The sequence below is a fragment of the Solanum lycopersicum genome, chromosome 9 (assembly GCF_036512215.1).
Source record: "Solanum lycopersicum chromosome 9, SLM_r2.1".
NCBI lineage: Eukaryota > Viridiplantae > Streptophyta > Magnoliopsida > Solanales > Solanaceae > Solanum > Solanum lycopersicum.
Window position 1 is genome coordinate 51,895,905 of NC_090808.1, and position 14,404 is coordinate 51,910,308.

Sequence of the window (14,404 nt, forward strand, 5' to 3'; positions counted from 1 at the left end):
ATGGCAAAGGCATATACTCAAAGTGATTTTGATAAGCTAATGAAAAGGGTTGAGCAGTTTGATGTAAGGGTTAAGAATTACTTGGAGATGGTTGGATATGAGAAGTGGGCAAGGTTGTATGCACCAGTTCCTCGTGGTTGGGTTATGACATCGAATATTGCATAGTGCATCAATTCGACGTTAGTAGCAGCAAGAGAATTACCAATATTTGACATTCTTGAACAAGTGCGATTGATGTTTCTAGATGGAATTGCACAAATCGAAAAAATGCATCATGCACATTCACACTGCTTGGGAAGAAGTTTCAAGAGATGCTTTTGCTTAATGAATCAAAATCGGGGCGTATGATGGTATGTATATTGAAAAAAAAATTCTTGTTCAATGGATTGTGTATTCATTTATTTTAGTAATCAAAGATATTTGCTTTAATACTAAAGTGTATAATTGAATTTCTGTATTGATTATAGGTTGCCCCGTCAACTGATTACGTTTATTCCGTAAGTGATGAAGGGAAGAGTTATATTGTATGCTTTGAAAAAAAGACTTGCAGTTGCAACATGTTTCAAGTTGACGGTATACCGTGTTCACATGCGTGGAGTGTGTTGAATAAAAATTGCATGCTTCCGGAAGAATATTGTTCAGATTTTTATAAGCGAGGAACAATATTGAAAACATATGAAGTCCCTATATATCCTCTACCTGACAAAGGTGAATGGAACATACCTGAACACATTGCTACCGAAGTTGTGTTGCCACCAAAATTCAAGCGACCTCCAGGAAGGCCAAAAAAGCAACTTGAAAAGTCATTTAGCGAGCTGAGCAAAAGGAAGGGTACCAATTCTTGTAGTACATGTGGATAACAAGGTCATAATAGGTGTTCATGTCGAACTGCAACACGAAATGCATAGAAATTGTTACATGACACTATTAAATTGTTCTTGTAGTTAAGTTTTGTTATTTTGAATAAAGGAATGATGAGTTATTTGCCTTTTGAATATTTTAAAATATTTATTAAATAAGATATCAATTATGTAAGTATAGCTATTTATGTAAGTATTACTTTGATACAGATTTTGGAATCAATTTCTTTGGTACAAGTGTATATGTATTTTGACATTGATTCTCAATATGTAGATTGTTAAAAATTGTTTGTGGGATCGCGTCGTTATGTGCATGGATGACATGTTTATACATGTAAAAATGGGGTCACTTAATTTTTTACTGATAAGCCATTGACTAATTCACCGATGTCAAAGCCGAATCATGGAAAGTCATGAACATCTCATTAATTATGAAATAACACAGAAATAAATTTAAAACAACTAATGTGATCATATATGAATATAAATAAAAGTTGATAATGTTTGACAAAAAACCAAAATATTAGTTTTTACCATAAGTTCAAAAAAAATAGAACTAGTACAAAATACTAATCAATCACAACAAGTTGACTATTATCAATCCTTGCGGGTGTCCTCATTCTTCATGGTGGTGCCTTATTATCGCTAACAGCCCCGTCTTTCATCTTTTTCATTGCATATTCCCACAAGAGTGCACCGTATGTGATACGGTGTAACTTAGAATCAAGATACTTAACTGGAATACCTTCACCCTCACTTAGGTACTCGACAAATGCTAGCAAGTATATCCCGCAATCCCTGAAAATATACATTACTTTTTAAAATCTGATACTTTTTAGGAAAATTGAACGAAGAGATTTGTTTTATACTTACAAAAAATCTGATCCTTGTTGAGATATATCCTCCACATACGTCACGTCGTATGCAATGTGGTTGTTTTCTGCATCATCCGAACCATTTCCAATCTCCATTGAAACATACATTGGCAGAAGCTGAGCAAGCTTTTGAATTTCTTCTCTAACATGATAGTTATGACCTGCTGCTCTGTATGAGTCATATACATAAATGTGTTTGTCAATTAATGTTACGACCCAAACGGGTCGCGAGTGGCACCCACACTTATCCTACTATATGAGCGAACCAACAAATCTGAACCCCAACATTTCAAACATAATTAACATAATATAATGCGGAAGACTTAAACTCATTAATGAAAATCAATAATCAACTTCTAAAACTCAAACTTATCATTATCCCCAAAATCTGGAAGTCATCATCACAAGAACATCCATCCTCAACTTACTAATCTAAGAGTATCTAAGAAGCTAAAATAAGTAAAAAGCTAGTCCATGCCGGAAGTTCAAGGCATCAAGACATGAAGAAGAAGATCCAGTCCAAGCTAGAAGCTTTAGCTCACCCTGAAATCTGGTGTGACGAAGACTGGCTAGAGTTGCGGTTGAGTTGAAGACGACGGCACGTTTGCTACACTCCACAAATAACAAAGAAAGAAACATACAAGTAGGGTTCAGTACAAACACAAGTACTGAGTAGGTATCATCGGCCAACTCAAAATAGAAAATAGTATATATCAGATCATATCATAAATCAACTACAATACTCAATCTGTAACAACAACATGTACAAGAATCTTTGATAAATAACATCAAGTACACTCATGAGGACTCAAGCCTCCATATCATACTCATTTGGAAAATATGTTCTTTTCTTTCAAATTTATTAACATAATTTCGAGATTTATTATCTTTATTCCTCTTGTGTCGGTACGTGACACTCCGCTCCCCTACTACTATTTGTCGGAACGTGACACTCCGATCCCCTAATTCTACGTGTCGGTTCGTGACACCCGATCCCCTAATTCTACGTGTCGGTTCGTGACACCCAATCCCCTAATTCTACGTGTCGGTTCGTGACACCCGATCCCCTAATTCTACGTGTCGGTTCGTGACACCCGATCCCCTAATTCTACGTGTCGGTTCGTGACACCCGATCCCCTAATCTCATTATATGAATTCATCAATCCTTCTTTTATACCAAGGCATCATAAATCTCATTAATTTAGTTCATAAAGCCTTTTCTTATACTAAGACATCATCAATCTCATTACTTTAGTTCATCAAGCCTTCTTTTATACCAAGGCATCATCATTAACAAGAGGTTTTCAAGATTTAGGATTCAATAGCTTCATCATGCTTATTTTATCACAATTATATAAACACATCATGCAAGCACACAATTAACCATGTAGAAGGGTTTACAATACTACCCAATACATATCATTCGCTATTAAGAGTTTACTACGAATAGCACAAAAACCATAACCTACCTCCACTGAAGAATGGTGATCAAGCAATCTACTTTCCAAGTCTTTTCATTTTCCTCTTCGTTCTTCTCTCTCGATCGATCGATCTCCCTCTCTTGTTCTTTCTATTTTTCTTATTCAAACCCTCTTTCTTTTACCCTAATTAGCATATAATTAAGTATAAAAGATGATAAATCAACCCATTAATTAATTCAAGGTTATCTCCTTTAACCCTCAAGTAATTGAGTTATTAATATTAAACCACTTACTTTATAATTATAAGCAAGAATGGTCCAAAACGCCTCTTAAAATATTTATAGAAATCCGACCCAGCCTGGGATTACGCAACCTGTGACGGTCCATCATGGCTGTGATGGTCCGTCCTGCAGGTCCGTAGCAAAGTTCAGAGAGTTAATTTTTTGGAAAATGTGTGACAGTCCGTCGTGCCCACGACGGTCCGTCCTGCCATTCCGTCACGAAGTTCAGAGAGTCAATTTCAGTATCCAAATTTCAGAATTCTAAGTTTTTTGGAACGAGACCCCCTCGACGGTCCGTCGTGCCCATGACGGTTCGTCGTGGGATCCGTTGACTTAGCCAGTTTTTCCAGAAATAAAATTTTCTGCTCAAAACGACTAAACAGGTCGTTACAATAGATACCAATTTACCCATCGTTCGTCCCCGAACGATCACAAGAAGAAAAACAACGGCGAAAATGAGTACCTGAATCTGTAAACAGGTCTGGGTATCTTTCTCGCATATCAGCCTCCTTCTCCCAAGTGGACTCTTCAACTGGTCGATTCTTCCATTGGACTTTGATGGATGCAATCTCCCTTGATCTCAACTTGCGAATTTCTCTATCTAGAATGGCAACAGGCTCCTCCTCATAAGTCAAATTCTCATCAAGAAGAACTAAATCCCAACGAATGATGTAGTTTCCATCCCCATGGTATCTTTTAAAGAAGAACCGAATCCCAACGAATGATGTAGTTTCCATCCCCATGGTATCTTTTCAACATAGACACATGAAATACCGGATGCACTCCTGACAGTCCTGGGGGCAAGGCTAATTAATAAGCCACCTCCCCTACTCGCTTAAGTACTTCAAATGGTCCAATATACCTTGGGCTTAGCTTACCTCTTTTTCCAAACCGCATCACCCCCTTCATGGGAGAAACCTTCAACAAGACTTGCTCACCCTCCATGAACTCCAAGTCTCTAACCTTTCGATCGGCATATTCCTTTTGCCTGCTTTGAGCCGCTAAGAGCTTTTCTTGAATAGATTTCACTTTCTCTAATGAATCCCTCAAAAGATCAGTACCCCAAGGTCTAACCTCAAATGCATCAAACCAACCAATGGGAGACCTACATCTCCTCCCATACAATGCTTCAAAAGGAGCCATATCAATACTTGAGTGATAGCTATTGTTGTACGAAAACTCTGCTAAGGGTAAGAAGTTATCCCAATGACCCCCAAATTCTATCACACATGCACGAAGCATATCTTCCAACACCTGAATTGTTCATTCAAACTGACCATCGGTCTGAGGGTGAAATGCAGTACTAAGGTCCAACCTATTACCTAATTCAGCATGCAATGTTCTCCAAAACTTAGAAGTAAACTGCGTACCTCTATCTGATATGATGGAAAGTGGAACTCCATGCAATTGAACAATTTCTGAGATGTAGAGTCTAGCTAACTTCTCTGCATTATAAGTCACCTTGACCGGAATGAAATGAGCAGACTTAGTTAATCTATCCACAATTACCCAAATAGAGTCAAACTTCCCCAATGTCTTTGGAAGACCAACCACGAAGTCCATTGCAATTCTCTCCCACTTCCATTCAGGAATGGGCATTCTCTGAAGTGTTCCTCCGGGCCTCTGGTGTTCATACTTTACTTGCTGACAATTTGGACATTTGGCAACAAAATGCACAATGTTGCGCTTCATCCTACTCCACCAAAAGTGTTGCTTTAGGTCACGGTACATCTTGGTTGCACCAGGATGTATAGAATATCTGAACTATGTGCCTCTGTGAGAATAGTGTGGATCAAATCATCAACACGGGGCACGCATACTCTTCCCTTAATTCTCAAAACACCTTCCTCATCCATTATTGCTTCTTTAGTCTCTCCTCGCAACACCATATCCCGAATTCGGCTTAGTTTCTCATCATCAAACTGTTTTCCCTTGATCTTGTCAAGAAAAGAAGATCTCGCCTCCACACTGGCCAAAAATCCTCCCTTCTCATTTACTTCTAACCTCATAAAGTCGTTAGCTAGAGTCTGAACCTCTCTAGCCAATGGGCGTCTAGAAACTTGTAAGTGGGCTAAACTGTCCATGCTCCCTGCTTTTCTACTTAAGGCGTCTGCCACAACATTAGCCTTTCCTGGGTGATACAAGATGGTAACATCATAATCCTTCAGTAATTCCATCCACCTCCTCTGTCTCAAATTCAAATCCCTCTGAGTAAAGACATACTGTAGGCTACGATGATCCGTATAGACTTCACACTTGACCCCATATAGATAATGTCTCCATTGCTTTAATGCAAACACAACTGTGGCCAATTCCAAATCGTGGGTCGGATAGTTACGTTCATGCACCTTTAATTGCCTCGAAGCATAAGCTATTACGTTCTTCTCTTGCATTAGCACTGCACCCAAACCCTAATAGGATGCATCACAATAGACAATGAAATTCTTACCTTCCACTGGCAGGGTAAGGATTGGTGCAGTAGTCAACAAGGTCTTGAGCTTCTGAAAGCTTTCTTCACATTCATCCGACCATACAAATGGAACATTCTGCTTAGTCAAGTTCGTCAATTGGGAAGCAATGGAAGAGATTCCCTTGACAAATCGACGGTAATAGCTAGCTAAACCCACAAAGCTCCTTATTTCTGACACATTAGTAGGTCTTACCCAATTCTTCACTGTCTCAATCTTAGAAGGATCCACCATCACCCCATCTTTAGAAACCACATGCCCCAAGAAGGACACTACATCTAGCCAAAACTCACACTTGGAGAATTTGGCATAAAGCTTTTTCTCCCTCAACATTTCCAATACAATTCTCAAGTGCTCCTCATGTTCCTTCTTGCTCTTTGAGTATACCAATATATCATCAATAAATACGATCACAAAGAGATCCAGATATGGCTTAAAAATCGCGTTCATCAAGCTCATGAAAGCAGCAGGGGCATTCGTAAGACCAAAAGACATCACTACAAATTCGTAATGCCCATACCTGGTCTGAAAAGCAGTCTTTGGCACATCCGTTGCCCGTATTTTCAATTGATGTTAACCAGATCTCAAGTCGATTTTTGAGAAAGTACAAGCACCTTGTAATTGATCGAACAAATCATCGATGCGAGGAAGATGATACTTGTTCTTAACTGTTATCTTATTCAGTGGTCTGTAGTCTATGCACATCCGAAAGCTTCCATCCTTCTTCTTCACAAACAATACAGGAGCACCCCAAGGAGATGCACTTGGTCTAATGAAGCCCTTTCCTAACAATTCTTGAAGTTGAGCCTTTAACTCTCTCAACTCCGCGGGAGCCATTCTATAAGGGGTTATAGAAATGGGGCGAGTACCCGGTTCAAGATCGATGCAGAAGTCAATATCTCTATCTGGTGGCATACTAGGAAGGTCTGTAGGAAACACATCTAAAAACTTGCGGACTATCGAAACCGACTCAATTGAAAGTACTTGGGTGGTGTCATCCCTGAGATGTGCCAAGAAAGCTAAACACCCCTTACTAACCATTCTCTTAGCACGAAGAAAGGAGATGATACGAACCGGAGTGGAAGTGTAGTCGCCCTCCCACAATAACGGATCTATCCCAGGCTTGGCTAACGTCACAGTTTTAGCATTACAATCCAAGATTGCAAAATTTGGAGAAAGCCAAGTCATACCCAGAATTACATCGAAGTCAACCATTTCTAAGATAACCAAGTCTACATAAGTATTGCTCCCCACAAAAGTCACCAAACAAGACCTATATACTTTTTCAACTATCACAGACTCACCCACTAGAGTAGACACACGAATAGGTATGTCAAGCAATTCACAATGTAAACTAAGACAATTAGCAAATGCGGAAGATACATATGAAAATGTAGAGCCAGGGTCAAATAATACAGAAGCCATACAATCACAAACCAAAAGATTACTTGTGATAACAGCATCTGATGTCTCCGCTTCTGACCGCCCGGGGAAAGCGTAACAATGGGACCTATCACCTGTCTGCCCGTTGCCCCTACCATACTGTGCTGTAGTGGCTCTAGTTTGCTCGTCACCCCGGCCGTTTTGGTGACCAACATTACCTCGGCCACCACGTCCTCCATAATAACGGCCTCTACCATGACCACCTCTGCCTCTAGCTATTGGGGTTCTATAACTCTGTTTTGGACAATTCCTCCTAATATGTCCAGTCTCCCCACATCTATAACACTCTCTGGAGTCAAGCATAGGTCTCTCAGAGTAGTGTTGACCGGTCTGAGGTGGACCCCCAACTACAGTCTGTAGTGAAGACTGAATTGGTCGGACTGAGTAACCTCCTGAACCCTATCCTCTAGAGTAAGAACCATTAAACTCACCTCCCTTTCGAAACCTTTTTGATGTCGATGCCATGGTGAAGTCATCTGGCTTCACTTCTTCCACCTCTATCACGAAGTCTACCACTTCTTGAAAGAATTTTGCCGTAGCCACTACTTGTAAGGCTGAAATCCGCAATTCTGACCTTAAACCCTTCACAAAACGGCGAATCCGCTCTTGTGGACTGAAACAAAGTTGGGTGGCATACCTGGATAATGCACGAAACTTAGCCTCATATGTAGTAACCGACATCCTACCTTGCTCTAGGCTCAAGAACTCATCTCTTTTCCTATCCCTCAAAGTTCGGGGGATATACTTCTCCATAAACAAGCTAGTGAATGATCCCCAAGTCATAGGTGGTGCCTCTGTTGATTGATACTCAACATGTGACCGCCACCACATTTTGGCGTTCCCTTGAAACTGATAAGTCACAAACTCAACACCAAACCGTTCTACTATACCCATCTTGTGTAGTAGCTCATGACAATCAACCAGAAAATCGTAGGCATCCTCAGATTCAGCACCCTTGAAGACTGGAGGTTTTAATTTCAAGAACTTACTTAAAAGTTCATGCTGATCATTTGTCATTATAGGCCCTGTAGTCAGACGAGAAAACGTGCCTATTTCCAATGAGGCATCCATGCGGGGAGCCACAGTAGCGGCATGTTGTACCTCCGGAACCGGAGGTGTTGGTGCAGAAAACACTGGAGGTGTCTGGACCTGATCAGATAACCCGCTAAGATAAGCAAGAACCTGATTGATCATCTCTGGGGTAGGTTGGGGTGGCAATTCCTAATTCTGCACTTGTTCATTCTCCCCATCCTCACCCTCTCTTACCACTTCCTCAGTTGGTGAAGGAGTCACCGCCCTAGTACCAGATGGGCTAGGTGCTCGTCCTCTTCCTCTAGAGGGCGTCCTCCCACGACCTCTTCCACGGCCTCTTGTCACTACTCCTCTTCGAGCTACAGCCCTAGTGGCTGGCTCAGACGCTTCTTGTCTTGCCGGTGTTGGTGTTTGCGCAGTCATTGTTCTAGTTCTAACCATCTGCGAAATAGAGTGAAGATGGTCAGATACCAATTTGTATCACCTAGATACCAATTGGACCCAAGTAATAGCACGAAAAGAAAGAAAGAAAGAACGAAATTTTCCTAAAGTCTTATAGCCTCTCAAAGAAAAGTAAAGGCGTCCTACCGTTCCTTAAGACTCTACTAGACTCGTTCTTGTGTGATGAGACCAACGAACCTAATGCTCTGATACCAAGTTTGTCACGACCCAAACGGGTTGCGAGTGGCACCCACACTTATCCTACTATGTGAGCGAACCAACCAATCTGAACCCCAACATTTCAAACATAATTAACATAATATAATGCGGAAGACTTAAACTCATTAATGAAAATCAATAATCAACTTCTAAAACTCAAACTTATCATTATCCCCCAAAATCTGGAAGTCATCATCACAAGAACATCTATCCTTAACTTACTAATCTAAGAGTATCTAAGAAGCTAAAATAAGTAAAAAGCTAGTCCATGCCGGAAGTTCAAGGCATCAAGACATGAAGAAGAATATCTAGTCCAAGCTAGAAGCGTTAGCTCACCCTGAAATCTAGTGTGACGAAGACTGGCTAGAGTTGCGGTTGAGTTGAAGACGATGGCACGTTTGCTGCACTCCACAAATAACAAAGAAAGAAACATACAAGTAGGGGTCAGTACAAACACAAGTACTGAGTAGGTATCATCGGCCAACTCAAAATAGAAAATAGTATATATTAGATCATATCATAAATCAACTACAATACTCAATCTGTAACAACAACATGTACAAGAATCTTTGCAGTACATTCATGAGGACTCAAGCCTCCATATCATACTCATATGGGAAATAGGTTCTTTTCATTCGAATTTATTAGCAAAATTTCGAGATTCATTATCTTTATTCCTCTTGTGTCGGTACGTGACACTCCGCTCCCCTACTACTATGTGTCAGAACGTGACACTCCGATCCCCTAATTCTACGTGTCGGTTCGTGAAACCCGATCCCCTAATTCTACGTGTCGGTTCGTGACACCCAATCCCCTAATTCTACGTGTTGGTTCGTGACACCCGATTTCCTAATTCTACGTGTCGGTTCGTGACACCCCGATCCCCTAATCTCATTCTATGAATTCATCAATCTTTCTTTTATACCAAGGCATCATCAATCTCATTACTTTAGTTCATCAAACCTTTTCTTATACTAAGGCATCATCAATCTCATTAATTTAGTTCATCAAGCCTTCTTTTATACCAAGGCATCATCATTAACAAGAGGTTTTCAAGATTTAGGATTCAATAGCTTCATCATGCTTATTTTATCACAATTATGTAAACACATCATTCAAGCACACAATTAAGCATGTAGAAGGGTTTACAATACTACCCAATACATATCATTCGCTATTAAGAGTCTACTACGAATAGCAGAAGAACCATAACCTACCTCCACTGAAGAATAGTGATCAAGCAATCTACTTTCCAAGCCTTTTTGTTTTCCTCTTCGTTCTTCTCTCGATCGATCGATCGATCTCTCTCTCTTGTTCTTTCTATTTTTCTTATTCAAACCCTCTTTCTTTTACCCTAATTAGCATATAATTAAGTATAAAAGATGATAAATCAACCCATTAATTAATTCAAGGTTATCTCCTTTAACCCTCAAGTAATTGAGTTATTAATATTAAACCACTAACTTTATAATTATAAGCAGGAATGGTCCAGAACGCCTCTTAAAATATTTACAGAAATCCGACCCAGCCTGGGATTACGCAACCTGTGACGGTCCCTCATGGCTGTGACGGTCCGTCTTGCAGGTCCATAGCAAAGTTCAGAGAGTTAATTTCTATGGAAAATGTGTGACGGTCCATCATGCCCACGACGGTCCGTCCTGCTATTCCGTCACAAAGTTCAGAGAGTCGATTTCAGTACCCAAATTTCAGAATTCTAAGTGTTTTGGAACGAGACCCCCACGGCGGTCCGTCGTGCCCATGACGTTTCGTCGTGGGATCCGTCGACTTAGCCAGTTTTTCCAGAAATAAAATCTGCTGCTCAAAACGACTAAACAGGTCGTTACAATTAATGACAAAACAGCTAACACCCAGTGATTTTATGCTCCACGTTCACTGGTATGAACACATTGTCGATTGTATTCCATGGAATGGTAGCCATCAACCTATATCCTTTTATGTAATCACGTATGGTGCTTTGCAACACAAAAGTTACTTCCAACTTGAGCATATGCAACATAAATTTCAGAAATTTTTGACTTGAATATACAATCAACAATAGTGTATCTGTAGCAATTATTGATGTTGTATTTACTTTTCTTACGCAAGTAATACATGATCACATCAATATGCTGTAAACAATTAAAAAACAAATGTAAAAAATTAGCACATCATAAAAATATGAACAATACTTATACTACTTTTTATGTTTAAATTCATATGTTTACCTCATCATTCAGCAGTTGTTTATCATAAGATAGATAGTAGAACCAATTCTTGTTTCATATTCGATGAATGCCCAAATCCATATCAACCGCCAGTTTTGCTTTTTTATTCTTATACCGATCTTCACCATGCATCCTTTTGATAACAAATAAAAATTAATTAATATTTAAGTATATTATGTTTACATAATCATCATATGAATATTATGTATACTTACTTATTCATATGGCTAACAAGAAGCCCTTCAGAAAGCCACAAACAGTAATCGTCGAAAAGATCATAATTATATGGCCCTTGTATGAAGTCAGAAACAAAAGGATGTTTCTTTTCATAAGTTTTAACCACGTCATAAGAGCTACCTGAAATATTTAGTATACAGACACACAAATTATAACAAACATATTTTCGCAAAAGATCATCTCTGAGTTGCATACTATTCACATTGAATCTAGCTATTACTGTTATTTGTCATGTTCGATAGACAATTCTGCAACCACCACCAACAGATAAACCTAAATCCAAAACTAATCATTCATGTTACTCCATTCTGGTACCTGCTGACTATATTATGTACTACTAATTATGGTACACAATGAACTATATTAAATTGCCAAACATCACATATATGTATTAGGCACTACGATTGTTAAAGAATCGTATATGTAAAAAAAATAGGAGGGGGCAGGTAAGACACTAAGTATGTTAAACATTGTTATTTACCAGATGATGATCCAATATTTGTGGAGTAAGGAGAGCAAATCAATTGATCAGAATGTATGATACTTTGAACTGGCACGGGTGTATTATCGTAAACGCCACCCTCTGAATGGACCACAACCTCGGAATGAACGACAACATTCTTTTTGGGATATATTGTGTCAATATCAGGTAACAGAGCATCAAGCAACTCAAATTGTGACTGAGTTTGTTGGATTCCGTCATTCTGAATTACATTATCGTCTCCTGTCAATCGATAAGGATGTCTAATCCTTTTAAGTGGCACGGGTGTAGTATCATAAACGACACCCTCTGGATGGACCACAACCTCTGAATGAACCACATCATTCTTTTTGGGATTGATTGCATCAATATCAGGTAGCAAAGCATCTATCAACTCAATTTGTGACTGAGGTTGTTGGATGTTATGATTCTGAAAAACATTAATGTCGTTAAGCTATTCATGTACCGTCAAAGGGTCTTGTATGTGTATCTGAATAGGCTGCAAATACTCATTGACATTAATTTTGACATGTTCTTGAAGAACGAAACGAGGTGTCCGAACCTAACAATATTACAATAAAAACTATTATTTCTATTTGATTTAACATTTTTCACCTTCAACTACTATCTAATCAAAAAATAATTTATTCAAATAGTACCTCGTTTGCATCACAGTGAGGCTTATCCATAACATTTGATATCTGATTGTTGTTCGACCAATTAGGTACATGACTTGGTGATTCAGTTGCATCTTCCTGTGTATTTTATCCATTAGAAAATGAGATATTATAAGTAAGTAACTTGTATTTGTAAATGTATTGTATTAATTTAATATTGTCATAATTAACCTGATGTGGTGCTCCAGATTCACGACAGCTTCTGTTAAGTGTATCCATAACTTGTCTAAAATTCCCCATTATAAACAATTGCAACTCCTTGAACTCATTATTAACCTGATTATTAAATAGAATATAAGTTTATATTGGAATACAATGTGAACTAAAAAAAAAGAACGTATTGCATACATAATTCTTGAAGGATGCAAGATCTTGTCTCAGCAAACCAATTTCATCTGCCTTGGTTTCTTGAGGTTCTTTCGAAATCCTTGGTGGTGTACGGTTAGCAGAATCATCCGGACAGTTATGCATCTCCTGTACTGATACATTATCCTCCAATGGATTTGAATGAAAATTTAAAATTGTACTCTTTGTCTTACGACAACCATTCAATACTGTGGGGCGTTTATCTTTCAACCTCGAACCTGCATGCAAATTGGACTTTTTGATCAATGTGGATCTTAAAACATATGCCTTCTGTTTACCTTTTTCTTTATTGTGTGGCCTATGACTTGGAGGCTTTGAAGTGAAATCATCATCTTCGTCGTCATCTTTGTCACTAACAATTTGAAAGGTATTCTCTGTGTTTGCATTACTTTTTGATTCAAGCTGATAAAATGCAATCTCCTTAAGTGTCGGTTCGATGTTTTTGAATTTTAACTGCACACCAAATAATTATAATTAAAAATTATATTGAAATACAACAAAATCTATACTAATTGACTAATTAAAATATGTTAAATTACCGGATTGCTGTTATCACTGAACATTCCTTCCATGAGGAATTCATAATGTATTCTGCTGTTTCTGGTCATCCAATTGACAATTCTGGGTATACGATTGCTCTTCTTTACAGCAATATTCGAATCAACCGCAGAACAACATTCATATCCAAATTTGCATGGCTAGAGGCATACCATCAATTCTATAATACTTTTTCTTCTCATCCATTTTTTTTGTTACGCTTTTGAGCAATTTGTAGAAAACATCTTTCGCCCAAGGGTATTCATGGTACCGGCTGCTCTCAACTAGATTAAAATGTATCCTTAGAATTGATGAGCTCTTCTTCTCGCCGGAATATATGAACGTACAAATAAAATACAGAATAGCGAATTTAGCAGCAGCATCATCATTGCCACCCCAAACCTTTTTTTATACTTACTGATCAAATCCACTTTTGTAACAATACTTTTACCCTCAAAATACTGATTGATTTATTTATTTGGCTTCCTTGTATCAAATAAAAAATCATCTTTATTACCAAAACAGTTCAAACCAGTAATGATAGCAAATTCTTTGATACCAAAACGGAGCGTGGTATGATTTATATGAAACCACAATTCATCAGTGGAACTGTCCTCTAATTCACATACCATGAAACACCTAAACATTTGTGGTTGCGCTCCACACACGTGCATTTTGTATATGCTCCAAAACATGTATCTTTAAAATGATTGAATTGGGTCGCTGTAAGCTTCCCCTTCAAATCTGTGACTATGTTATGGTTCACATAAACCTGCATGCGTGGTGGTTTAATTGGGCGAGCCAATACATGGAATCTGATACCCTGTAATTATAAAAGATA

General features: G+C 38.6%; 1 protein-coding gene across 1 annotated transcript; it reads left to right on the plus strand.

Moving 5' to 3' along the window:
• On the plus strand, nt 1-860 carry LOC138338570 (uncharacterized). Its single transcript, XM_069289546.1, has 3 exons — nt 1-113; nt 245-350; nt 468-860. The coding sequence occupies exons 1-3, from the start codon at nt 1-3 to the stop codon at nt 858-860; spliced, it is 612 nt and encodes a 203-aa protein (XP_069145647.1).
• The last annotated feature ends 13,544 nt before the right edge of the window (nt 861-14,404 follow it).